Below are 27,808 nucleotides of genomic sequence, written 5' to 3' on the forward strand. Positions count from 1 at the left end.
CAATCCTGTTCCTGCAGAGCTACCATCCTGTAGTTTTTCACGCCAACCCTAATCTAGTGCACGTGATTCTAATAATTAGCTGGTTGATAGGCTGAATCAGGTTAGTTACATCTGGGTTTGGAGCAAAAACCTACAGGAGGTTAGCTGTCCAGGAAGAGGGTTGGAGAACCATGGAGTAGACTAATGAATGCAAACGGTCTCATTCTCTCTCATAATGATTTAGATTTAAAACAACATCACCACCCCAAATGGACGAGGAAGGGAAGCCAAGGTGAAAATCATTGAGCTCAGCAGAAAAAGCCAGAGGAGAAGTCTCCGCTCTGCTTTTTGCCTGGTATGCCCCCCCCTTCCATCTCTTCCTTTCCTTTATCTCTCCCTCAATCTTTCTCCTTCCTTTATCAGGGTTCCATAAAGCACTCATCTCTTCCCCTGCCTCCTCTCTAATTACCCAGCCAGCTAGCGCTCCTCGCTCTCATTTCCTTTTATTGCCGGAATTAACAGCCAGATCGAAGCGTGCAAAGCTATTAAGATGTGTGATTAAGCCACATTCAATTAGTTTCTACAAACAATTTAATTGATGTAGCAGATAGAATTAACAGAAGGTGATTGTGTGGATGGCTTGGCTGACTGTGAAATTAAAGGGATCCTCGCACTCTTGTTCTGTATCTTGCTCTCCCCCTCTCTCCCTTCCCACCTTCTCGCTCTCTCTTTTTCCCACTCTCTACTTTTCCCGCTCTCTCCATCCCACCTTCTCGCTCTCTCTCCCTCCCACCTCTCTCCCCCGCTCTTTCTCTCCCTCCCACCTTGTCTCCCGCTCTCTCCCCCCTCCCACCCACTCTCCCCTGCTCTTTCTACCACTTTCTCTTCCTCCCTCTCACGTTCTCTCCCTCCCACTCTCTCTGCTTGGTAAGTCAGAATGGTAGTAAACACATGTCTGCTGATGTAACAGTGATTCCTGTTCTGCCTCAGCTCTGGTCAGTGAGGTAGCAGACAGACATTCAAGACAGAGTTAGTAGACATGCTCCTGATAAACTACGATAGCCATAATTAGCAGCTAGCTAGTCAGTTACATACATCACTGTAACACTACGCTGCTCTGCTAATAATGGCTACTATGTTAAGCCATTACCACCCAGTCAATAAAATAATATAATAATAACAAATGTAATCAATTCATGTTGCATGCAAATTACATTTTTTTTACTATACAGTGCATTCGGGAAGTATTCAGACAGACCCCTTCCCTTTTTCCACATTTTGTTAAGTTACAGACTTACTCTAAAATGGATCAAATAAAATCCTCATCACAATACATCCACACACAATACCCTGCAATGACAAAGCTAAAATAGGGTTTTACTATTTTTATGCAAATAAAAACAGAAATACCTTATTTACATAAGTATTCAGACCTTTTGCTATGAGACTCGAAATTGAGCTCAGGTTTTTGTATTTGTATTTTTTATGGATCCCCATTAGCTGCTGCCAAGGAAGCAGCTACTCTTCCTGGGGTCCAGCAAAATTAAGGCAGTTTATACAATTTTAAAAACATTACAATACATTCAGACTGTGTGCCCTCAGGCCACTACTCCACCATTACCACATTTTTACGTTTGTGTATAGTGCGTATGCTATCATGTGTATGTGGGTATGCGCCTATGTTTGTGTTGCTTCAGAGTCCCCGCTGTTCCATAACATGTTTTTTTATATCTGTTTTTTAAAAATCTAATTTTACTGCTTGCATGATTTACTGGATGTGGAATAGAGTTACATTTAGTTATGTCTCTATTTAGTACTGTGCCCCTTCCGTAGTCTGTTCTGGACTTGGGGATTGTGAAGAGACCTCTTGTGGCATGTCTTGTGGGGTGTGCATGGGTGTCCGAGCTGTGTGCCAGTAGTTCAACATGACATGCTATTATCCTCAATAGTTTTCCGTACCGGTGGCTTGTCATTGTTGATAGACAACAACAATTTTTTCACCTCTTCCACACTAACTTTACAGAATTTAAAATGACAATGCTTGTCTTTTATAATTTGGTAAGAAATACATGGATGTGTAGTGTCAGCATTTGTTGCTGGTATGTTATCCCTAAGATTGCCATTCTTGCCAATGAAAAAAATCATTAAAGTAGTTGGCAATATCATTTGGTTTTGTGATGCCATCTGTTTCAATGAATGATGGAGCTGAAATTCCCTTTTTTCCCAGAATTTCATTTAACCTCCTGGAACTCTAGGGGCAGTATTTCATTTTTGGATAAAAAAACGTTCCCGTTTTAAACAAGATATTTTGTCACGAAAAGATGCTCGACTATGCATATAATTGACAGCTTTGGAAAGAAAACACTCTGACGTTTCCAAAACTGCACAGATATTATCTGTGAGTGCCACAGAACTGATGCTACAGGCGAAACCAAGATGAAACTTCAAACAGGAAATGAGCAAACTTTTTGAAGCGCTGTTTTCCAATGTCTCCTTATATGGCTGTGAATGCGCCCTGAACGAGCCTACAATATCTGCCGTTTCCCCAAGGTGTCTGCAGCATTGTGATGTATTTGTAGGCATATCATTGCAATATTGACCATAAGAGACCACATTTACCAGGTGTCCGCCCGGTGTCCTGCGTCGAAATTGGTGCGTAAACTTCAGCTGCAAGTATTTTTCCATGTGATTGAGAGGAGAAAGCAGACTTCCACTAACGATATATCAATGAAGAGATATGTGAAAAACACCTTGAGGATTGATTCTAAACAACGTTTGCCATGTTTCAGTCGATATTATGGAGTTAATCTGGAAAAAAGTTTGGCGTTTTGGTGACTGAATTTTCAGGTTTTTTTGGTAGCAAAACATGATGTACAAAACGGAGCGATTTCTCCTACACAAAGAATCTTTCAGGAAAAACTGAACATTTGCTATCTAACTGAGAGTTTCCTCATTGAAAACATCTGAAGTTCTTCAAAGGTAAATTATTTTATTTGAATGCTTTTCTTGTTTTTGTGAAAATGTTGCTGGCTGAATTCTAGGCTTATAGCTATGCTAGCTATCAATACTCTTACACAAATGCTTGTTTAGCTATAGTTCAATAGCATATTTTGAAAATCTGAGATGACAGTGTTGTTAACAAAAGTCTAAGCTTGAGAGCAAATATATTTATTTCATTTCATTTGCGATTTTCATGAATAGTTAACATTGCGTTATGCTAATGAGCTTGAGGCTATAAATAGGATCCCGGATACAGGATTGCTCGTCGCATGAAGTTAAGGTGCTCCAAAGCTTTTTACTATCATTATCATTTTTTATTTAATTTATCTTGGTTTTATATTGTAGTTTATTTTAATTTTTATTCAGTTTAGTCACATGATTTCTCAATATGCAATACATTTGCCAATCGGTTGTGCAGCCAGACTTCTTTGCCATTAATTTTGCCACATCCGTCTCAAACATATAATTTTTCAATTTCTCATCAATCCACAGGGATTTAACAGTTTTTACAGTCATTTTCTTAACCTCTCTGGCCCACCCGGGACGCAACCGCACCCCCTGCCAACAATAAATACAAATGTGCTACGCCAAATGCTAATAGCACTCGTTAAAACTCAAACATTCATTAAAACTCACATGCAGGGTACTCAATTCAAGCTACACTCGTTGTGAATCTAGCCAACGAGTCAGATTTGTAAAATGCTTTTCGGCGAAAGCATGAGAAGCTATTATCTGATAGCAGGCAACACTCCGAAATACCAGAAGGGGACGTAAAACAAAGGAATTAGCGTACCCGGCGCTACGCAAAACGCAGAAATAAAATATAAAAAATTCATTACCTTTGACGAGATTCTTTGTTGGCACTCCTATATGTCCCATAAACATCACAATTGGGTATTTTTTTTCGATTAAATCGGTCCTTGTATACCAAAAATGTCCATTTATGAAGACCGTCAGATCCAGGAAAAACACAGTTTTTAAAGGCAACGTTATTTTTTTAAATTAAAAAAGTTGCCTATAAACTTTGACAAAACACTTCAAACTACTTCTGTAATCCAACGTTAGGTATTAGTAAACGTTAATAAACGATCAAATTGATCACGGAGCGATCTGTAGTCAATAGGCACAAGTTTGGGAAACATAGTCAACTTTTCCAGTTCCATTGTTCACAGCTGTGGACCTGACAACCGGATGTGGCTATTACTCAGATGACCAAGGATTTAGTTGAATCGAAATCACAACACTGGTGACATCGTGTGGAAGCTACAGGAACTGTATTCTCAGCCTTAAGTATTTTTCCTTCCAATAGACAATTCATAGACTGGCGGATTGATTTTTTCTCCGTCGATTTAGTGACCAGGTTTTCTGGCGATTTTGACCACGGAACTCGTTCTGTTATAGTCACAGACACCATTGAACCAGTTCTAGAAACTTCAGAGTGTTTTCTATGCACACATACTAATCATATGCATATACTATATTCCTGGCATGAGTAGCAGGACGTTGAAATGTTGCGCGATTTTTAACAGAATGTTGAAAAAGTAGCCTGGGTGCATGCTTATCAGCAGCTGGAATAAGCAATTTCATAAATGTGTGTCACGCCCTGACTGTAGATTGCTTTGTATGTTTCTATTTTTAGTTTGGTCAGGGTGTGATGTGGGTGGGTATTCTATGTTGTAGGTCTAGGTTTTCTTTTTCTATGTGTTTGGCCTGGTATCGGACTCAATCAGAGGCAGCTGTCTATCGTTGTCTCTGATTGAGAGCCATACTTAGGTAGCCTGTTTTCCCATTTTGAGTTGTGGGTGATTATTTTCCGTTTCAGTGTTTTCACCATACAGGACTGTTTTGGTTTTCCTTTATTCTTTTGTTCGTTTGTATTCAGTGTTCAGTTTATTAAAGGCATCATGAACACGTACCACGCTGCGCTTTGGTCTATTCCTTCTTCCACCAATGAAAATCATTACAATGTGTCAAGTGTAGTGTCTGTTTGCTCCTCATTACACACCAGGACTAACATATATTCTTTACATCAATAACATAGGAATCACTACAAAACTTATTGTATGACCTCTTATACACTATATTAGACCCAGCCTTTGGAACTTTGGTTTTCCTGGATATGACTACTATATTGTGTACAGTACATCCAATGGATCATCTACAAGACCCTGCTAGGTAAAGTCCCCCCTTATCTCAGCTCGCTGGTCACCATAGCATCTCCCACCTGTAGCACACGCTCCAGCAGGTATATCTCTCTAGTCACCCCCAAAACCAATTCTTTCTTTGGCCGCCTCTCCTTCCAGTTCTCTGCTGCCAATGACTGGAACGAACTACAAAAATCTCTGAAACTGGAAACACTTATCTCCCTCACTAGCTTTAAGCACCAACTGTCAGAGCAGCTCACAGATTACTGCACCTGTACATAGCCCACCTATATTTTAGCCCAAACAACTACCTCTTTCCCTACTGTATTTAATTTATTTATTTTGCTCCTTTGCACCCCATTATTTTTATTTCTACTTTGCACATTGTTCCATTGCAAATCTACCATTCCAGTGTTTTACTTGCTATATTGTATTTACTTTGCCACCATGGCCTTTTTTGCCTTTACCTCCCTTATCTCACCTCATTTGCTCACATCATATATAGACTTGTTGATACTGTATGTTTGCTTTACTCCATGTGTAACTCTGTGTCGTTGTATGTGTCGAACTGCTTTGCTTTATCTTGGCCAGGTCGCAATTGTAAATGAGAACTTGTTCTCAACTTGCCTACCTGGTTAAACAAAGGTGAAAAAACAAAAAACAAAAAAACAAATCTGGATACAGCTTTCCATCAAATTTCTGCAGCATTAGTAAAGTTGTGATTAAAGCATGTTGATGATTTAATTACTGTGCTGTTTATAACTACCCTGATAGGTTGACTGATAACCTGAACCAGGTTGCAGGCACTGTTTACAGTTTGAAACTTTTTCTAAAGTGGGTAGCTTGATGAAATCCAGTCAATATTTAAATCACCCAGAAAATATAACTCTGTTGATATCACATACATTATCAAGCATTTCACACATGTTATCCAGATACTGACTGTTAGCACTTGATGGCCTATAGCAGCTTCCCACCAGAATGGGCTTCAGGTGAGGCAGATGAACTTGTTATTATATTACTTCAACAGTATTTGACATGAGCTCCTCTCTAATCTTCACAGGAATGTGGTTCTGAATATAAACAGTAACACCTCCACCATTGGCATTTCCATATTTTCTATAAACTCTGCATCACAATGGTAGGGATTATTTTAGCTGGTCTTCAGTCATTGATAAGTCATTGTCTCAACGCAGCCTCATAGTGCTGTGAAAGGATCCAGGATCCCAAATGATTTGGGTGGATCCCATCCTCCTTATAAAATGTGTTTTGTTTCCAAAAGGTAGCAAAATTGTCAACAAAAGTTAGACCCATTGAGCTGCAATAATCACATAGCCTGAAGATAAAGAATCCTGTTAAAACGTTCAATGCCGCGATTCAGAGATGGCAGAGGGCCAGATATTATGGAGCTTTTGTTTGTGTTTAGCACAGAGTCAATTAACTCTTTTAAAATCCAGTTTCAACTATTCAGAACTGCCCTTCATAATGCCATTAAAACCCACATGGACTACAGATCATTGGAAATCGATTTCCACGTCCTGCAAAAGGCGTGCCAGTATTTTTCCCAGTCGGCATATCAATGAAGAGATATGTCATTTATTCCTCAACGCTGCCGGGATAAGACATCGACTTTTTGTACAAGGAACGGTCACATTTCTTCAGGAAAAACCATGGATGTAACTGAGAGCCCAGAATCCCAGCTGGAGTGGATGAGGAAATCCGCTATGCCATACTACACAAATTAGTCAATTTCGTTCAAAAGCATATTTTGAAAATCAGGACATTCGGGGTAACCCATTTTATGGACAGGCGATAGGCAGGATAATCCCGGATCCGGGATGGGGACACGTTATTCAGAACTGCCCTTCATAATGCCCGGCGGTTTAGTAATGTAATTTATTCCCTGCCTTTCAGGATTCGGGGTAACCCTTTATGGACAGGCGATAGGCAGGATAACTTGAACACGTTGCTCCCGGCGCCTGTGGCAGGCCTCCGACAGATGGAGAAGCCCCGCTCGATCCAGAGCAGGGACAGAAGGTTATCGAAGTCGATTTCGTAGTTGTAGGCACTGCGGTCGCAGACACAGGCACCCCCAGTGACGAAGGTGCAGGAAGATCAGGCTCCAGGATGGCAAAACTATTTTCTGTTTGTATCCTCTCCGGGCCTCTCGTTACGAGTGTAGACAGCTTTGCGGGAAGTCGCTGTCTTCGGCTTCCACGGTTCATGATAATCGACCATCACTGAGCTACTTCTACGCCGCTATCAGATGGGGGTGCTCTGGGCAACACCAGCCAGTCGGATAACGACAAACGACAAGGCGGAGATGCGTCCAACATGCGCGAACGACATCCAGCCACCGGTGTAGAAAATGTAAACATTACTCTACGCTTTCCCCAGTTTCTTACATAGGTTGGTGAGCTGCGTGATCAACGAAGCCACCTCAAGACTATAATCCTCGGCAAGTAAAAAATTGCTGCATCGGTACTCCGAGTGGTCTGGTTTGTCCTGAAACAGTGCGTAAAAGATACAGCTCCTACAGTGCTGGAACCGTTAATTTATTTCTCCAGACAAAGAGGGCTCCATTAAAAAACTCATCTGGTATCAACTGCGCTAGCTTGATGGCTAGCAGCTTAGCGTCTCTGTCAAGCAGGCTTAAACCTGTCTGTTAACTTCTTGGTGACAGGCGGGCAGTATTGAGTAGCTTGGATGAATAAGGTGCCCAGAGTAAACTGCCTGCTACTCTGTCCCAGATGCTAATATATGCATATTATTGGATAGAAAACACTCTGAAGTTTCTAAAACTGTTTGAATGATGTCTGTGACTATAACAGAACTCATATGGCAGGCGAAAACCTGAGACAAATCCAACCAGGAAGTGGGAAATCTGTGGGAAATCATTTAAGTGATTGCCTATCCAATATGCTGTGTCTATGGGGCCAGATTGCACTTCCCAAGGCTTCCAGCAGATGTCAACAGGCTTCAATTGTGGAAGGGTGTCGAATAAGAGCTGTTTCAACAAGTGGACTAGCCTGAGGCCAATCAGTTGTTTACTGCGCGGTCACGCGGGCGCACCTTTCCTTCTTTTTCCTCTGTAGTGAATACGCTATTGTCCGGTTGGAATATTATTGAAGACGTATTATAAAAAGACCCTAAGAATTGATTGTACAAATCGTTTGACATGTTTCTACAAACTGTATTGGAAATCTTGACTTTTCATCTGGTTTTTGCGCTCGCACATTGTGCCTTTGGAATAGTGAACTAAACGTGCAAACAAAATGGAGGTATTTGGACATAAATATGGACGTAATCGAACAAAACAAACATTTCTTGTGGAAGTATGAGTCCTGGGAGTGCATTCTGACAAAGATCAGCAAAGGTAAGTGAAGATTTATAATGCTATTTATGACTTTTGTTGACTCCATAATTTGGCGGGTAACTGTATGGCTTATTTTTGTGGCTGAACGCTGTTCTCAGATCATTGAACATTGTGCTTTTGCCGTAAGCTTTTTGAAATCTGACACAGCGGTTGCATTAAGAACAAGTTTATCTTTAATTCTATGTAAAACATGTATCTTTCAAGTTTATGATGATTATTTATGTTATTTGATGTGGCTCTCTGCAATTTCTCCGGATGTTTTGGAGGCACTTCTAAACATGACGCCAATGTAAAATGAGGTTTTTGGATGTAAATATGAACTTGATCGAACAAAGCATACATGTATTGTGTAACATTGAGTCCTGGGAGTGTCTTCTGATGAAGATGGTCAAAGGTTAGTGATTCATTTTATCTATATTTCTGCTTTTTGTGACACCTATCTTTGGATGGAAAATGGCTGAATGCTTTCTGTTGCTAGTTGCTGACCTAACATAATGATATGTTCTGCTTTTGCCAAAAAGTATTTTTGAAATCGGACACTGTGGTTGGATTAACGAGAAGTGTATCTTTAAAATGGTGTAAAATATTTGTATGGTTGAGGAATTTTAATTATGAGATATCTGTTGTTTTGAATTTGGAGCCCTGCAATATCACTGGCTGTTGGCGAGGTAGGATGCTAGCGTCCTGAACGATCCCAGAGAGGTTAAGCAGGATTCCATGACAAGAAATAGAGGTCCTTGCCGTTAAAAGCTAACCGCATCGCGGAATCCATTTAATGAATATCGGTTTTGATTCAATCGAAAATAACAAACCGAGAGTACAATGTTCAGCTGTGCACTCTGATGATGTGCGACGACATCATCAGAGCGTTCAGGACCTCATCCTGTTTCTATTAATCATCCTTGAGATTTTTCTACAACTTGATTGGAGTCCACCTATTGTAATTTCAATTGATAGGACAATATTTGGAAAGGCACACACCTGTCTATATAAGATCCCACTGTTGACAGTGCATGTCAGAGCAAAAACCAAGCTATGGTCGAAGGAATTGTCCGTAGAGCTTCCGAGACAGCATTGTGTCGAGGCACAGATCTGGGGAAGGGTACCAAAACATTTCTGTAGCATTGAAGGTCCCCAAGAACACAGTGGCCACCATCATTCTTAAATAGAAGAAGTTTGGAACCACCAAGACTCTTCCTAGAGCTGGTCGTCCGGCCAAACTGAGCAATCGGGGGAGAAGGGCCTTAGTCAGGGAGGTGCCAAGAACTCCATGGTCACTCTGACAGAGCTCCAGAGGTCATCTGTGGAGATGGGAGAACCTTCCAGAAGGACAACCTTCTCTGCAGCACTCCACCAATCAGGCCTTTAAGGTAGAGTGGCCAGACGGAAGCCACTCCTCTGAAAAGGTCACATGACAGCCCACTTGGAGTTTGCAAAAGGCACCTAAAAGACTCTCAGACCATGAGAAACAAGATTGAACTCTTTGGCCTGAATGCCAAGCGTTACTTCTGGAGGAAACCTGGCACCATCCCTAAGGTGAAGCATGGTGGTGGCAGCATTATGCTGTGGGGATGTTTTTCAGAGGCAGGGACTGGGAGACTAATCAGGATCGAGGGAAAGATGAAAGGAGCAAAGTACTGAGAGATCCTTGATGAAAACCTGCTCCAGAGCATTCAGGACCTCAGACTGGGGCAACGTTTCACCTTCAACAGGACAACGACCCTAAACACAGAGCCAAGACAATGCAGGGGAGGCTTCAGGACAAGTCTCTGAATGTCATTGAGTGGGCCAGCCAGAGCCCGGACTTGAACCCGATCGAACATCTCTGGAGAAACCTGAAAATAGCTGTGAATTGACGCTCCCTATCCAATCTGATAGAGCTTGAGAGGATCTGCAGAGAAGAATGGGAGAAACTCCCCAAATACAGGTGTGCCAAGCTTGTAGCGTCATATCCAAGACGAATCGAGGCTGTAATCGCTGCCAAAGGTGCTTCAACAAAGTACTGAGTAAAGGGTCTGAATACTAATGTAATGTGAGATTTAGTTTATTAATTTAAAAAAATAATGAATTTGAAAACATTTCTAAAAACCTGTTTTTGCTTTTAAATTATGGGGCATTGTGTGTACATTGATAAGGGAAATTTTAAATACATTTTAGAATAAGACTAATGTAACTTAATGTGGAAAAAGTCAAAGGGACTGAATACTTTCCGAATGCACTGTATTTGGCTTTCATAGAATATATTATCTCAAATTGGACAAAACAATTCTCTGACTCTAGGGGCAAAAATTTGGACTGGACACATGTACAAATGCTCATCTCTAACTTTCACCAAATCTTCCTTTGAAAACCAAGTCATTTGTTGTATTTAGACATACATTACCACCAAAGAATAGAGGTGAGACCGTGAGAGGAAGGGCGTGGGGCAGCAATGTCGTGCTGTTGTGGGGGGGGTCTGACAGAGCTGTCTGCCGGCTGGCTGCAGCGGAGTGTTTAAGAGGTATTAGCAGCCCAGCGGGACTCTGACAGAGACGGATGTTGCTGGCCGCTCAGCCTCCGCCAGGCGCCACGCACAGCGGCGAGCGCCATTATAAATACAAGCCAGCATGGTGGCCGGGCGTGGCGGGCACACAGCAGCAACAGCTAGCGCCATGTATGTCTCCATTACCCGGCCACCACAGGGGTGTGGGGATAGAGATGACCACCACCTCCGCCTCTACCCCCCCCAAGTTTATAATCAGAATCACACTGAGATGGGGTACTAATAATCAGAGGCTGAAAGGTCTTTGCTAACATTTTTATCTCTCAGAAACCTTCTTCATAAATGTATCAATATGTGTACATAACAGTTAAATCATTCATTTCCACCTTTTGTGAGGGACAAGCTTGCATGTTTCGCTAATGAATGTAAAGTATATTCTACACATATCCCTTAAACAGTCCACTACAAACAGAGCTATACTAAATGTAGGGTTACTCACATTTAAACTGGGGTGGTAGGTGAGAAGGCCGTTGTCACACAGTGTGACGTATTTCTTCTTCCACTCCTTATTCAGGGACTTCCCACTTCTCTTCAGGAGGATGCCCTGGAGGAGAGAGAAGAGAAGAAGAGAGGGTCAGAAGATGTCTTCCTCCAGCTAAACACAATGGACTAGAACATATAATGTAACTAACTTGGGATGAAAATAAGAACACTTGCTCTATCCTTAGATCAGGCCAGAGTGGATACAACAGTCATTTTACAGCAGCAGGTTGCCTTTATGTGAGTGTGTGAGTACAAACTTTTTCAACCTTCCAACTTTTGATTGTCATTGGTCACTGTAACCCCATGGTCAATGCAATACAACAACGGTCAACGGTGTAATCAATGTTCAACGTCTATAGATGATATTTAACGGTGACCACTTGAACCTTCAGAATTGGTGCTGTCCTACTGTAACCGACTGTCTCACATTCAAAGTGAACAGAGACAATCCAATTTGCCCATGTATTCATTCATCCTCATGTCCTGACCAGTTGAACTCTGGAGGACCCCTTTATCCAGGGATTAGGTGTGTGATCTCCCCCTCTTCAAAGCCTTGACTCAGCCCCTCCCCTCTATTCCACCATTATCTTCTGGAGCCTTAACTCCTCAGATGTTTGACTTTATCTGCTTAGTCAATCCAGGGTAAACAATGGCAGTTCCTGGGGCTGTGAGGGGGTCTTTGTGGCTGGGGGGCGGTGACGGTCCTCTGGGGGTAAGGACCAGGGAGGACCAAGGGAGAGGCATGCTTAATTAGGGGATTAGCAGCGGAGTGTTGTGCTTTTACAACCAGGGTTCTGTGTGCGTGTGTGTTTTGCCTCTGTGTGTGTGCCATATTCCTGTGTGTGTGTGTGTGTGTGTGTGTGTGTGTGTGTGTGTGTGTGTGTGTGTGTGTATATGTGTGTGTGTGTGTGTGTGTGTGTGTGTGTGTTTGCGTGCGTGCGTGTGTGTTAAATAGGGTACCCTCACCCTCCGATGTTGTCCTAGGCTGGGTCATCCTCCAGGGCTGTATAATCCTGATTAACACATCAGGAAGGGCCTGACCCTTGGTGACCCAGGGACCAGCCTGGGGGCCGACTATCATCCTAATCCTGGCCCCGGTCCTCCTGCCTTGATCTGGACCTGGCCCCAGCTTCCTCATGCTGGGGCCCCAGGACAGCCTCTGTATGCCCAGAGAGAGGAGCTCTATACCCTGCTGAGGCAGCATTTATATGAGCTGGGGACTTAAATAAAGGAAATCTGAGGATAACGCTACTGAAATTCTATCAACACATCTCCTGTGCTACACGTGCATCGAGGACTCTGGATCATTGCTACTCTCCCTTCCGGGATGGTTACAAGGCCCTCCCCCACCCTCCCTTCGACAAATCAGATCACACTTCCATTCTGCTCCTCCCCACCTATAGGCAGAAACTTAAGCAGGAAGCACCCGTCGTAAGGACTGTGCAACATTGGTCTGACCAATCGGAATCTATGCTTCAAGATGGTTTTGGTCACGAGGACTGGGAAATGTTCTGGGTCGCTTCGGAGAATAGCATTGACGTATACATTGACTCGGTGAATGGGTTCATCAGGAAGTGCATAGAAGATGTTGTTCCCACTGTGACGATTGGAACTTATCCAAACCAAAAACAGCAAAACTGAAAGCGCGAACCATCACATTTAACCATGGCAAGGTGACTGGGAACATGGAGGTCTACAAACAGACCAGCCATGACCTCCCTAAGGCAATCAAAGAGCGAAACGACAGTACAGGGACGAAGTGGATTCACAATTCAATGGCTTAGACATGAGACGTACTGTATGTGCCAGGGACTCAAGACAATCACAGATTATAAAGGGAAAGCCAGGCACCTCGTGGACACCGACGTCTCGCTCCTGGACAAGCTAAACACCTTCACCAGCTTCGGGGAAAACAACATCAGGCCGCCGACACGGGCCCCGGCCGCTCACAAGGACTGTGTGCTGTTGTTCTCCGTGGCCGATGTGAGTAAGTCATTTAAAAGTTTTAACCATCACAAGGCTACCTGCCCAAACGGCAACCCAAGATGAGTTCTCAGAGCATGTGCAGACCAGCTGGCTGGAGTGTGAACGAACATATTCAATCTCTCCATATCCCAGTCTGTTGTCCCCACTTGCTTCAAGATGTCAACCATTGTTCCTATACCCAAGAAAGCGAAGGTAAATTAACTAAATTACTATAGCCCCGTAGCACACACTTCTGTCATCATGAATTACTTTGAGAAGCAAGTTAAGGATCATATCACCTCCACCTTACCTGACACGCTAGACCCACTACAATACGCATACCACCCCAATAGCTGTTCATCGACTACAGCTCAGTCTTCGACACCATATTGCCCTCCAAGCTCATCACTAAGCTTAGGACCCTGGGTCTGAACCCCTCCCTGTGTAACTGGGTCCTGGACTTCCTGAGGGGTTGACCCCAGGTGGTGAAGGAAGGCAACAAAACCTCCTCCACACTGATATTCAACACGGGGGCCCCATAAGGGTGGTGCTCAGCCCCCTTGTACTACCCGTTCACCCATGACTGTGTGGCCATGCAAGTCTCCAACTCAATCATCAAGTTTGCTTTCGACACAACAGTGGTAGGCATGATTAGCAACAACAACGAGACAGCCTACTGGGAGGAGGTGAGGGCCCTGGCGGAGTTGTGCCAGGAAAATAACCCCTCCCTCAACAAAATGAAGGAGCTGATTGTGGACTAGAGGAGACAGCAGAGAGAGCACACCCCCATTACCATCGACAGGGCCGCAATGGAGAGGGTCAAAAGCTTCAAGTTCCTCGGCGTACACATTACTGAGGACCTGAAATGGTCCCTCCACACAGACAGCATGGTGAAGAAGGCACAACAGCGCCTCTTCAACCTCAGGAGGCTGAACTAATTCAGCTTGGCCTCTAAGACCCTCACCAATCTCTACAGATGTATCATCAAGAGAATTCTGTCAGACTGTATCAATGCCTTCTATGGCAACTGCACCGCCCACAACCGCATGGCTCTCCAGAGGGTGGTGTGGTAAGCCCAATGATTCACCGGGGGCACACTGTCTTCCCTCCAAGACATCTACAGCACACAGTGTCACAGGAAGGCCAAGAAGATCCTCAAAGACCTCAGCTATCCGAGCCACGGCCTGTTCACCCCGCTACCATCTAGAAGGTGGAGACTGTACAGGTGCATCAAAGCTGGAGCTGAGAGACTGATAAACAGCTTCTATCTCCAGGCCATCAGACTGTTAAACAGTCACCACTAGCCGGCCTCCGCCCAGTACCCTGAGCTAAAAACACAAGCGTTTCGCTGCACATGCAATAACATCTGCAAATCTGTGTAAGCGACCAATGAACTTTGATTTGATTTTGCTTTGCTAAACACATCCATAACCACCCTATTAGAGGGCCCCAGCAGGCCTTTAATCATCACTATCACTATTTTTTGATGGTCTTGTCTTGAAGTTTGATAACCACATACAATTACATACTGTTGTTATTAGTGACATTTCAAAGATGGATTTTGTAAACATCTTTATATTAGCTTGTGCGAAACCTGCTCTTTCACACCCATACTCTTCATGATTTTGTCTTTGTGACTGAAAGCTTGGCCTATTAAATGACTAAGACTGGCATTGATCTAAGTGTGCACAAACTATTTTTTCTATGATTTGGTCTATAAAATAACTGAAAACACATTTTAATGGCTTTATGATCTTCTGAAGTAAATGGTGCTGTCACAAGGCCTCTGGCAACGGTGTAATGCATGTTTTACACACAAATAATGTTACACATCTCCTGTCCTTATTGAACCAGCCAGAAATCTATACATGTAATCAGTGGACCAACACAAATTCATCACTGGTTTGAAAAGATCGATAATAATACTGAGAGGATTAATATTAGTCCGTATTAGTCCAATATAGGAACTTTTTACAAAACCACTTCATTTTAACTAATTGACCTGTCAGAAAAGATAGCAAAATAAAAACAATTGAATCCTCTATAATATATTATGAAATTGAGCTGCCATTTAACACAATGAGAATAATTTAGTAATAATTTTAAAATATTAGAAGAATGAATTGATCACTTACAGCAAATAGTTGTATTTTATCATGGCAGTAATAGAGTGAATGGGGGCATGCCGTGAACAGACGTTATTTTTTTTATTGCGTTTCACCTTCTGTTTCTCCTTCCTTCCCTCCCTCCCTCTCTCTCTCCCACTCACACACACTCAACCATGATCACCATGTTCAGGCTGTGCGACATAAGGAGACAGGCCGATCGCCAGACGCGCTCTCCGTGTCCAGACAATTGTCATATCTACACAGAGGAGATAGTATCTTCCCTTTCCATTGTCACGCTCCGGGAAAAAATCTGCATCCTGCCATGGTGGCTGAGTGATAGCCCAGGCCTTTGTGACAGCCAGCCGGAGGAGAACAGAAGAAAGAGAAGTGGGGTTTGGGAAAGGGGGAATAGAGAGAAGAGAGAGGGCAAGAAGAAAAGCCTAATGTCGACAGCTCCTCGGCAGTGAGTGCATTGTTGCCCTTATTTACCATTTTTACATATGGGGGGTCGGGGTGGACAGAGGGAGGGGAGGAGGAGGGGTAGGGGTAGGGGAGGGGTGGCAGGCAGTGTGTAATTTGCCCAATAGGGGGTAATTAAGCTCGCATTGGCACTTTGATCTTCCTGATTGTGCATTTCACTGGCCAGGTCAGGCCATCAGCTACTCTTAATACACCTCCCCTGCCCTGCCTGGGTAGATCATGGGATGGGAGCTGGTCTTATCTTATTGTCTGAAGATGCTATGATACCCACCCAGGGAAGTGGCCATACTTCAGGCCATAATCAGATAGGGAGGAATCAATGGGAGAGCTTACAGTAACTATGTATGTTTAGGGGGTGGGGGTTCTTTAAGATCTCTGTCAACTGACCTCCCTCTCACTTGGCCCTGGTGGCCTAATCCCATTAAACCTGACTTAAACCTGGTCACTGATATGGAGGAGAATTTTGCTGATCATTAGGTGTGCTTTGCTTTAGATTTCTTACATACGGATATTATTATTTGATTTCTTTGGCCCGATCTACAGTTTAAGAGATTAACACCAAACCAACTTTTAAACATGCAAACTGCCCCAATTTAGATTTCTTGAGAAAACATTTTTCATAGCATTTATACTTTATGTACTACAGCAATATTTCAAATGAGCTTCCAATGCATTTCAATGGCAATAAAACAGCCATAGATTTATAGCTCATACATACCGGTAAGATTGTCAAACGTTTGCATGCCGACAGCACTTAGCACCTCTGAACAGTGTTGGCAGTCCACCTCTTTTGTTTTCACACAGCAAAGAACTTGAAGCAGTCATCCACAGCCTTGTTAAATACTCCAAACCAGAAGGTGGCAGTAGTGTTGTTTGGCAATGTATGTCCACGTGTGTTGCTGTGTTACAGATCTGTGAAGTCCCTCAATCAGTAGTGAATTTCAAGCATAGATTCAACCACAAAGACCAGGGAGGTTTTTCAATGCCTCACAAAGAAAGGCACCGATTGGTAGATGTGTACAAAAAAGAATGAGAAGCTGAATATCCCTTTAAGCATGGTGAGGTTATTAATACGGTTTTGGATGGTGTATCAATACACCCAGCCACAACAAAGATACAGGCATCCTTTCGAACTCAGTTGCCGAAGAATAAGGAAACCTCTCAGGGATTTCACCAAGAGGACAATGGTGATTTTAAAAACAGTTAGAGTTGAAGGAAAAAGGAAACAGCACACTGCTCTTGATAGTATCACTGATCTTTAATAAGCTTTATTAAATATCAGTGATACTATCAAGAGCAGTGTGTGGTTTCCTTTTTCCTTCATTTTGTTCAATTGTTGCCATACACCTGCAAATAAGATTGCTCAGATGTGCGAGTGCCTTTTGAATTTTGTAAAACAGTTAGGGTTGAATTGTTGTGATAGGAGAAAACTGAGGATGTTTCAAAATCATTGTAGTTACTCCACAATACAAACCTAAATGACAAAGTGAAAAGAAGTAAGTCTGTACAGAATAAAAAAATATTCCAAAACATGCATCCTGTTTGCACCAAGGCACTTAAGTAATACTGCAAAGAATGTGGCAAAGAAATTAACTTTTTGTTCTGAATACAAAGTCTTGGGTTTGTGGCAAATCAAATACAACAAACCCTTATGCTTATAGCTTTATTACGTTTATTTTATCCTAAAAACCTCCCTAGTCCTTGCAGATGAAAAGCATAGAGTACAAGTATGGTGGTGGCTGCATTATGTTATGGGTATGCTTTTCATCGGCAAGGACCAGGGAGGTTTTTAGGATAAAAGAAACATAATAAAGCTATAAGCATAAGAAAAACCCTAGAGGAAAACCTGATTTCTATCAGACACAAGGAAATGAATGTACCTTTCAGCAGGACAATAACCTAAAGTACAAGACCAATTATAAATTGGGCGGTTCGAGCCCTGAATGCTCATTGGCTGACAGCCGTGGTATATCAGACCGTACAACACGGTGTGACAAAACATTTATTTTTACTGCTCTTATTACGTTGCTAACCAGTTTATAATAGCAATAAGGCAGCTCATCGGTTTGTGGTGTATGGCCAATATACCACGGCGAAGGGCTGTGTCTAGGGCCTCCATGATGCGTTGTGCCTAAGAACAGCCCTTAGCCATGGTATATTGGCCATACACCACAAACCGGGTGATAAAAACATATATTTAATCCATTTTGAATTCAGGCTGTAACTCAACAACAAATTATTAAATAAGTCAAAGGGTATGAATACCTTCTGAAGGCACTGTAGATTCCAAATGGTAGCTAACTAGCTGTGCTAATGTTACTATTTTGTAGAAAGCCCTTGTTGATACTAGCCAGATGGCCACAGATGATGAAGAAACAATTTAATGCACTCTCCATAATCCAATAGTGCCAGTGCCAGCCCACAGCCAAATGTTTAGCGAGAGCTAGCATATTCGCTAGCTAACACAACATAGCTGGCTAGCTAAGGACACTGCACAAACTCGGCTGCTAACACAGGCAGCTGTTTCATGTAAACTAATCAATTGTGATGTAATTTTAATACAATACTAGTTACAGTGGTTAGCTAGTTTGGAGGAAGTATTTAGTGTTGTGTGTATTGCGTATGTGCACTTAACTAGATACCATCCCATAGCGTACAGTACATTGGATATGAAGTGTGACTGGCATGTGACATTTAACCGTGGATGTATGGATAAAATGCTGTCTTTTTAAAAACTTTTTGCTGTCACTCCTGTTGGATCCTCAATGTGGGGGTTCATGCTCTCTGATTGGCTCAAAATCAAGTTGTTGGCCACTAACAAGCATTGTGATTCTACAAGTAGAAACGGCATTTTCTTCACTACTGGGTCGGCAAGCAGCAGGTACCACTTGTGTTCTAGCAAGAGAAGGATCGGCCTCCCAGCGTGATAAGTACCTACCGGCAGTGAGATTCTCTGTGTGCTTAATGCTTTACATGGTGACAGTTTAGACCGTAACGTACCTAGTCTTCAAGCGTTTCGGCCAGAAACGCCATTCAAACTTTAAAATGTGTAGACCGGTCTGGAATCGTGCACTTGTCAAATACTTTTTAAAACCATTAATACTTTTTGAACTATAAAATGTTAAGTGTTGATAATAGCTCCATAGGCTTGAATGGGAAGTATTTGAATCTGCCACTGCTCCTACACATGTTAAGCTATCGAAACCAAATCAACATTGGCATATTCAGACTGACCCTACTTAGATTGCTTGTCAAAATAATTTTAATAGCATACATATTTTTGCACCATAAACATTTTAAATTAGCATAGATTAACATATGATTACAGAGGTAGCTATTATAAACGGTCCTGCTCCTCAGCCAATTAAGCTACAAGCCCAACTATAAAACATTCAGGCTATCCTAACTTCAAATTCATTCAAATCTTTATCAACTATAACTATATAAATTAGCATAAAATAACCCAGAAATGGTAACTCTTGAACCGTTCAAGCTAGAGACACCAAACCAATGCTCACATGTTCAAGCTAGCTGATGCTCTCCAATCAGTTTAAGCTAGAGACACCAAACCAACTTTCTCATGTTCAGGCTATCCTAACTTCAAATTCTTAAACTTGTATCAACTTTAACTATATAAATGTGCATACAGTTGCATAAAATCATCCAGAAATGGTAACTCTTGAACTGTTCAAGCTAGAGACACCAAACCAATGCTCACATGTTTAAGCTAGTTGATGCTATCCAATCAGTCAATTAAAATGTCAAAACCCTAAATACTAGCAAGCACACCACACTTTCTTTAGGAAATGCACTTTTCTAGTTACAGTTCTCACTGGGAACAAATGGAAATTCAAGGTTTTTTCTCCATTTGCCAATATTTCCCATGTGTTTCATTGATTTTATACTTGTATTCTTTCTAAATGTCCAGAAATGAGGACAGCTTCCTGAACAGCAGGGAATACCTGGCCTACATCACGTTTCAAATTACGTTTACACTGACCATTCCCATAATTCCTGGTTCAGAAGGATAATTCTAGGATAAGGATGCTGACCCTTTCTAAAAGCCCTCATACAATCAGCAGAGAATAATGAATGTGTCAATGACTCCTCATCCTGGTTCAAAGTTATACCCTTAAAACAAATTACCCATACTCAATGTGAAGTGTTATTCTACTGCACTTCATAGGGGTTTTTAGCATATTTTCAACTTCTAAAAAGAAAGGGAAATTAATATTAAAGACTGTAGAATTAAAACTATATTTGAAGCTTGGTTACATGCCCAGGCTCATGATTCTTACACATTACCGCTTTAAGTGTTTTAATGCAATGTTATATTTGCTCATAGTGTTTTTGAAATAGATTTTTGGTGACTAGTAAACTATGATGATCAGATTTAGACGCTTGCATTTTCTTGTAAAATGAAGAGACAACAAAGTGAGTTTTTTTTCTAATAACACAAAGTACCATAGAATATGTCTGATGGATATATAACATACCACAACATTCGGAGAGGCATTACAAGCTTACATTGACAGAGAGATCTCTAATGCTGAAAATAATACCATGTCAATATGTGACACCTAAACATACCAGAATATGATTGCATAACATTTGACAACTGCTTTGGCCAATAGTGCCTAATAGTCTAAATCTTTGAACCCATCCAACCTGACATCTATACATCCAGTAAGGACGTAATCTAAAGATTATGATGTGTATGTCTTGATATCCGTGCAGGAAAATTCTGATGTTCTTTTTCATGTAATTCTGTGAACCCTGAGCACGACTGCTTTCTCTTATTCCTAATGTTGTATCACAGCACCATCTAGAGGTTATATATTTTTCTTACTCTACCCACCCACACAAAACATTTCCTGAACACTTATGCAAACACACTCCCCAGATCATATCTATGGTCAAAACTTGTCAAATATTAATGTGTATATATGCATTAACGGGCAGAAATGTGCTTCTTACACAGTGAATGTGCTATACTTACGTGAAAACTATTGTTGTGCCAAAAGCGATACCCTATTCCCTTTATAGTGCACTACTCTTGACCAGGGCCCTTGGCAAAAGTTGTGAACTATATAGGGAATATGGTGTGATTTCAGACACAACCTATGACTAGTGTAGTAGTAGAGAGAGGCACTCACCTGTTTGATGGGTATGGCCCTTCCACTGCCTATACTATCTGTTTTACTGTCAGTGGTCTTTGCCTGTTCACTGTTGGCTTTCCGTGACTGCAAGGAAACAAGAGAGTCAGTCAGTCAGTCTCAGCAACAAACCATGGCGATGGGGTGGGAGTTGAGTGAGGTGCGTGTATCAAGGTGAGCATGGGGGTCAGAGGTAAGAATGTTTGGAGGTTGGGGTGTGTGGATCGTGTGTGTTTGGGGGGGGGCGGACTCAACATCGCAAAACAAAATTCTCAACAACAACAAAAAGCTAAACAAACAAGCAGACCAGCGTAACATTCAGCGGGAACATCAACGTGCATCAACGAAGAGCAGACCAGAACAGAAGAAACATCTCAACACTTAATAAATAGGTAGTAGACCAAAAGACGACATTGAGTCATGACTCAGTCCTGTAAACCCATGGGAGATCCATCCCTCTGTTAGGCCCACAGTGGACCCTTCCAGATCTGAGAGGAACACCCCACTCTCAGGCCCACAGTGGGCCTTTCCAGATCAGTCCCAAATCAAGTTTCTAAGGCCAGCAGGGGCTTTTTGCATAGATCCATTGACAAGTCAAGTTGTAATGCAATAAAATGTAGAAAGGTTAGGGGGAGAGAAGGTTGTTATACAAGACGGACAAAGAAAGTTATCAAATAGGAATTTCATATTGCTTTTCCTCCCAACCTTAAACCTGTAAAATTCCTGTTGAAACACCAGGTGGGAAAATGCATTTCAAATCATCCACAGTGTTAGGGTTAGAAGTACAGGTGCTGTTAAACATGTTCATTATAAACAACAGTGGAACCCATCAGTGAACAGGTGCAGCAGCACATTTCACTAACACCTGCTGCAAATACATGACATTTCAAATGACAGACTGTGCAGGGAAAATAGTCAAGCAGTGAACATACAGTATTATCCCATGTTATGACAAACAAAGTACTTGGACACAGAAGATCCCCAAAGCACAGACTAACAGGTGAAGAACAGGAAATGTCACTCATAACCAACAGACAAGACTATTATGATCTCACTCAGAACAGGATGAAGGGATGCCCAATCAATCACCAATGGAGAGAGGTAGAGTCTGAGTTCAAGTAAACCAACTCTGGTTTATCATTTTCATCATTTTATTGTTTTATTCGGATAATTTTTGTTTCTATACAGACACCATACAAATTAAGTCACAGGTTTCACTTTCAAATAAGATCAACATAATGAGCCAAACATTGCAGTTCCCACAAAATATAGGATGGACAATAAAAGGCATCTTTTTTTTATATATATTTCATATGTATATCATATACTTTCTATAGAGTACCATTGTAAATACAATACAAGATATACAGCAGTCTTATATTTTTCAATACGTAAATGATATAAAAGCGATTATGGAATAAGTTCATAATCTTCATACCAAACCCAAATTGAAATAAATTAATAAAGAAGAAAACAAGAAAATAAATATCAATAATAAAGAATGGAGAAATGAATAATTCCAAAATCATAGTCAAATTAAATAAATAGAAACTACATTCATACAAGTCGGTGCAATCCATTTGCCATTCGTTATTCATTATTCTGTATGATACCACTTCTCCCTGACGCCCTACTCTTATTTTTATGAAGGCCTTCATAAAACTATCCAACATCACCACTAACATACCCTTATTTAAGTTGACCACATATTCAAGTCCATTCAAGACTTTCCTTGAAAAGAAAGAGAAATTGAAAAAAAAAGAAAGAAAGAAAGAGTGAAGTCAACAACTGAACGTACTTCACACCTCTAGTTAGGGTTGCAGAATTCTGGGAACTTTCAATAAATTCCCTGGTTTTCCAGAAATCCTGGTTGGAGTTTTCTGGATTTCCTGCTTATTATCTTATCTTATCATCCAACCGGGATTCTGGGAAAACCAGGGAATTTATTGAAGGTTGACGGAATTTTGCAACTTTCCCTCGAGTCCTCGTTTTATGGCAAAAAGCAGTTTGATGTCATGTAAGAGAGAAGTGATGTCATGTAAGAGAGAAGTGATGTCATGTAAGAGGGAAGTGGTGTCATGTAAGAGGAAGTGTCCTTTGAGTGGTTGAATCATAATTCCAAGCGTGACTTAACTGTACACAGACTGTTTGTATGGGTGGAAAGTTTGAAGTGTGGAGGTGGGGTATAAGGACGGGGGGCATTTCCAGCAGAAAAGAGTCCCTAAATTCTGTCACACTCCAGAGTGTGTGAATATGACAGTTTTTCAATTTGAGCATGAACTGACTCCCAAACGTCCAACGTTACTTGTTGTCTTGTCACAAAGCTGTATGGTTTCCATAGTGCATCATGCATTACCCAGGATGCAAAGGGGACACTAGGGTTAAGCAGCAAAAACTATTTTAACGCTCTAGTCCCTAGGCATTACTCCTCCCTATTGGGAATGACAGGCCAGAGGGACAACTCATTTAGGGGTGCAATGCGGTTTGATTTTTGATACCACAGAGCTCTTCTAATGCGGAAGGAGTTAGAAAGCCCTTTTTGATGAAGGTTGGGAACAGTAGCAGAAATCTGCAAATATCGAAAAGAAAAAACATTCCAGAGTGTCTTTTAATTTTTTTCCTTAAGGGTGTATATCCAGTAAAACGTACAAAAGTAATGGAAGGAACTAAAAACATGTCAACAAAATGGCTGACAATTATACATGAGAGTTGATGGCTATGAGGTTTAGATGTGACAAAATGGGGGGGGAGGGGGGAGTATGCAAAAAGGTACTCTTCAATTCATCATGACAATGTTTATGAAAATAAAGATAGAACAAAAATGCCTCAAACCTATTGATGTGGTTACTAAACCATGGAAGCACTAGGAAAGGATTTCTGTGTACTCAGCTGACACCTAGTGGCCATTACTAATCATGACAGAAGTGGATTGAGGGTGATGACTATGGCTGGTTTGACTGAACTGACTGGTGGTGAAAAGACATGGTGGATAAACCAACATCTTTCTGAGTAAAGCTTTTAGGACCTTTGAGAAATAAAATCACCCTAAAACTATTATCAAAAGCTCCAATAGAGGCAGAGTCACCTGTCAATTTGCAATGCACTATAAAGCTAAATGTCCAAATGTTTTCAAGGTAGCCTATTTCAGCAAATTAAAATATTAAAATGGTGCCCAGTGCCCAATATATATATATAGTTAGTAACTTAAATCAATGATATTCATATTTGTAATAAAATGTTTTTTTTTTGTTGCTTTTAAGATGACGTCAAAAGCCCTTCAGATATCCCAAATACTGATTGGACAAATCAAAATCAAATCAAATGTTATTGGCCACATACACATGGTTAGCAGATGTTATCGCGAGTGTAGCGAAATGCTTATGACATATACTAACCATTTGCATGTGATCCATACAATTTTATTTTACTTGTATAATCAGTATGGGGATATCTGAAGTACTTTTGAATTTATCCCAAAAGCTACAAAATGTGGACAGACAACATGGCATCATCAGTTGTGCACTGGGATACAGAGAAGTTTAAGTCGTCACTGTGGTATTCTTCCTTTTCGCTCAGTGACCTTTGACTAGCGATGGAGAAGAGTAATAAATTGTGCTTTATAATGCATCATAGAGCTATGATCATATTACTTAAATCTCCAAAGTGAAATAAACCAAAATGAAATATTTTGGGAAAAGGTGTCTGAATATTCTAACTAGCAAAACTGTGAGTACAAGTTGTTTCATGAATATGACCGCAAAGTTAGCCACAGTGTTGTTTCTAATTGGTTTGGGTGCTTTTGAAAGGTCTATCTGGTCAAAATGCCCACAAAAAGAAAAGGAATGTGAAATCAAAAAGGTTGAGAGAGAAATAGACACTATTGTGTTGTAAAACCTATTAAAATAACCCATGATGTTAAGGCTTTGTCTCTATCTTGACCACAACTGAATAAAAAACGGTTAGGGATCACAGTTACCCACTACTATGATTAGAAGAGGTGGCATTGCAGGTTTTATAATACTGTCTTTATAACTATGTGTTGTCAGAGAGAGATGTTCAGGACTACTGTATTGTGTACGGCGTGTAAATAATTCTGTGTCCTCAAGCGGTCCTCTGAACTGAGGTTGATGAAAAAGCAAGGTGAAAAGTTGTAGTCTTAAAGTGAATGCTTGGTAAACAAAACTATTTAGGTTTTTCTCTTGTATTGGAAAAATGGCAATGTCTTCCTTGCTCTTGAAGTGTCATTTGGGATACGGTGAGTTGTCGACCCCCCCCTCCCCCCCGACCTCTCTTCCGCCCCTCCCTGGCACTCCCGCCCTCCCACTTGCTGCTCCTCAGAAGGTCATGAGCTGAAACTCCCGCTCGGCCTGCCATTCGGGCACCCACACGGGATAGGTGGCGTGCTTGGGCATCTCCATGACGCAGACGGGCAGAGGCTCATTTCTCTGGTGGACAGGATTAGTCACTACCTAGCAGGGGGAGGGAGAAGACAAGGGGCACTACTAACTGACACAGCCTGCTCTGCAACTCAGAGCCTGGAGCCCAGTGGTGGTTACCACAGTAGCTGGGGTAGGGGGAGATGGGAGAGGTTAGAGAGAGGGAGGATGTGGGAAGGCTGGGGTCAGGGTTGAGCTTGGTTAGAGAAAGAGACAGGGCTGGGGTTAGGGGAGAAGGTAGAGATGAGAGAAAGGGGAGCTGGGGAAGAGATGAGCATAGATTGAAGCAGGAGAGGGCTAAGGTTAGGGGAGAAGGGAGAGGTAGAGGTAAGAGAAAGGGGAGCTGGGGAAGAGATGAGCGTAGATTGAAGCAGGAGAGGGCTAAGGTTAGGGGAGAAGGTAGAGGTAAAAGAAAAGGAGACTGAAAAGTACAGTGGTTAGTGCAAGGGTCTCAAAGGTACGGAAGGTTAGAGCTGTGCCACAAGATTGAATACGGTAAATTTGGGATGGATTAAAGCTAGAGTAAGGATAAAAGTTTAACTAGGGCTATCATAAGTATAGGTAATGGGAGCAGGGCAAGCTGTGGTAAGTACACTGGTAGTGGTCAAATGGCAAAAGTCAGAGATGGAATAACTAGGGTAGGGATACCTACAGTAAGGTAGTGGTGGTGGGGGGAGAGAGGGAGAGCATGCATTATCTGACTCGGTACTGACTGAAAGGGTTATGTTCCTGACTTTTAGTTCACTTTCGTGTGGCCGGGTAAGGGAACTGGCATTGCTGGCTTTAGTGAGGTGTAGCCTTGCCTCACCCCTTCTCTCCCCCAATAGGGAGTCACTGCAAAGAAAGGCTCTAGTAAAAATAAGAGGGGGAGGGAAGGAGGCCAAAGATTGAGACAGTGGGGCCAGGAGGAGGGTAGAAGTGAAATATGAGTAATTAATGTGCTCATTTACTTCCAATTGGAAAGTAAAGAAAAATGTCACCAACATAAAAAAGGTTTAAAAAAGCTGAGATATTTCTCCACAGTGCTTATAGCTTTGATATTTGCTTTAAAATAAGAAATTTAAAAAAAAAATTAAGCTTTTGTTTTCATTGTATGGGTTCAAAATGCAACCCAAGTTGTAATCAACAACCATATTGTTATTATATTTTGTCCCCGTTACCCATTTTAGTTGCTTGTATAAAGAGTAAAGCCAGGAAGGCTTTTTGTGCCTGTATCTGAAACAGCCAGAAAGGGTAGCTTTGTCTCTGTCTCCATCTAGTGGACAGTATGTGTGTGTGCGGTACTGTGCCCTCTAGTAATGTGAGTGGGTGTTGCTCTGCATCAGCTGCCGCATACTTACAGTGAAGATGTTGGAGCGGCGCTTGGACTGCTTGCGGATGGGTGTGGGCGTGTTGGAGGCAGCGATGGTCTCGATACGCATCTCCCTCTGGCTAATGCTGGGAGTGGAGGGCACAGAGGAAGAGTAGTCGCTGAACACACCCCCGCCGTTTGCCGACTGGAGGACGGAGGGAAGAGAGACCAAGATGGAAAGAGAAAGAGGGAGAAAAAGACAGAGAGAACAGACTGGTCAGTTACAGGCAGGATCTGGGAAAGCAAAAACACCATAGATACTATAGTTTACGTAGGCTCCTGTATGCCCTATGTCTTCAGTAGTGTCCAGCCTATCCACATCTTCTGTAGTGTCCAGGCTATCCTCATCTTCTGTAGTGTCCAGCCTATCCTCATCTTCTGTAGTGTCCAGCCTATCCACATCTTCTGTAGTGTCCAACCTATCCACATCTTCTGTAGTGTCCAGCCTATACTCATCTTCTGTAGTGTCCAGCCTATCCACATCTTCTGTAGTGTCCAGCCTATCCTCATCTTCTGTAGTGTCCAGCCTATCCACATCTTCTGTAGTGTCCAGCCTATCCTCATCTTCTGTAGTGTCCAGCCTATCCACATCTTCTGTAGTGTCCAGCCTATCCACATCTTCTGTAGTGTCCAGCCTATCCATCTTCATCTTCTGTAGTGTCCAGCCTATCCACATCTTCTGTAGTGTCCAGCCTATCCACATCTTCTGTATCCATCTTCAGTGTCCAGCCTATCCACATCTTCTGTAGTGTCCAGCCTATCCACATCTTCTGTAGTGTCCAGCCTAT

The 27,808-nt window shown here is 41.9% G+C and overlaps 1 protein-coding gene across 2 annotated transcripts in view; it reads right to left on the reverse strand.

Moving 5' to 3' along the window:
• LOC135512514 (arf-GAP with GTPase, ANK repeat and PH domain-containing protein 3-like) overlaps positions 1-27,808 on the reverse strand; it is a 271,006-nt gene that overhangs the window by 68,134 nt on the left and 175,064 nt on the right. For both annotated transcript variants that reach the window (XM_064934621.1, XM_064934611.1), the window contains exons 8-10: positions 27,010-27,165; positions 21,234-21,320; positions 11,481-11,585 (exon numbers count right to left, since the gene is read on the reverse strand). In XM_064934621.1, coding sequence (XP_064790693.1) covers positions 11,481-11,585; positions 21,234-21,320; positions 27,010-27,165 — 348 coding nt within the window. The remainder of the gene's footprint in view (positions 1-11,480; positions 11,586-21,233; positions 21,321-27,009; positions 27,166-27,808) is intronic.

The sequence above is a fragment of the Oncorhynchus masou genome, chromosome 3, assembly GCF_036934945.1.
Source record: "Oncorhynchus masou masou isolate Uvic2021 chromosome 3, UVic_Omas_1.1, whole genome shotgun sequence".
In the NCBI taxonomy this organism is placed as follows: Eukaryota; Metazoa; Chordata; class Actinopteri; order Salmoniformes; family Salmonidae; genus Oncorhynchus; species Oncorhynchus masou.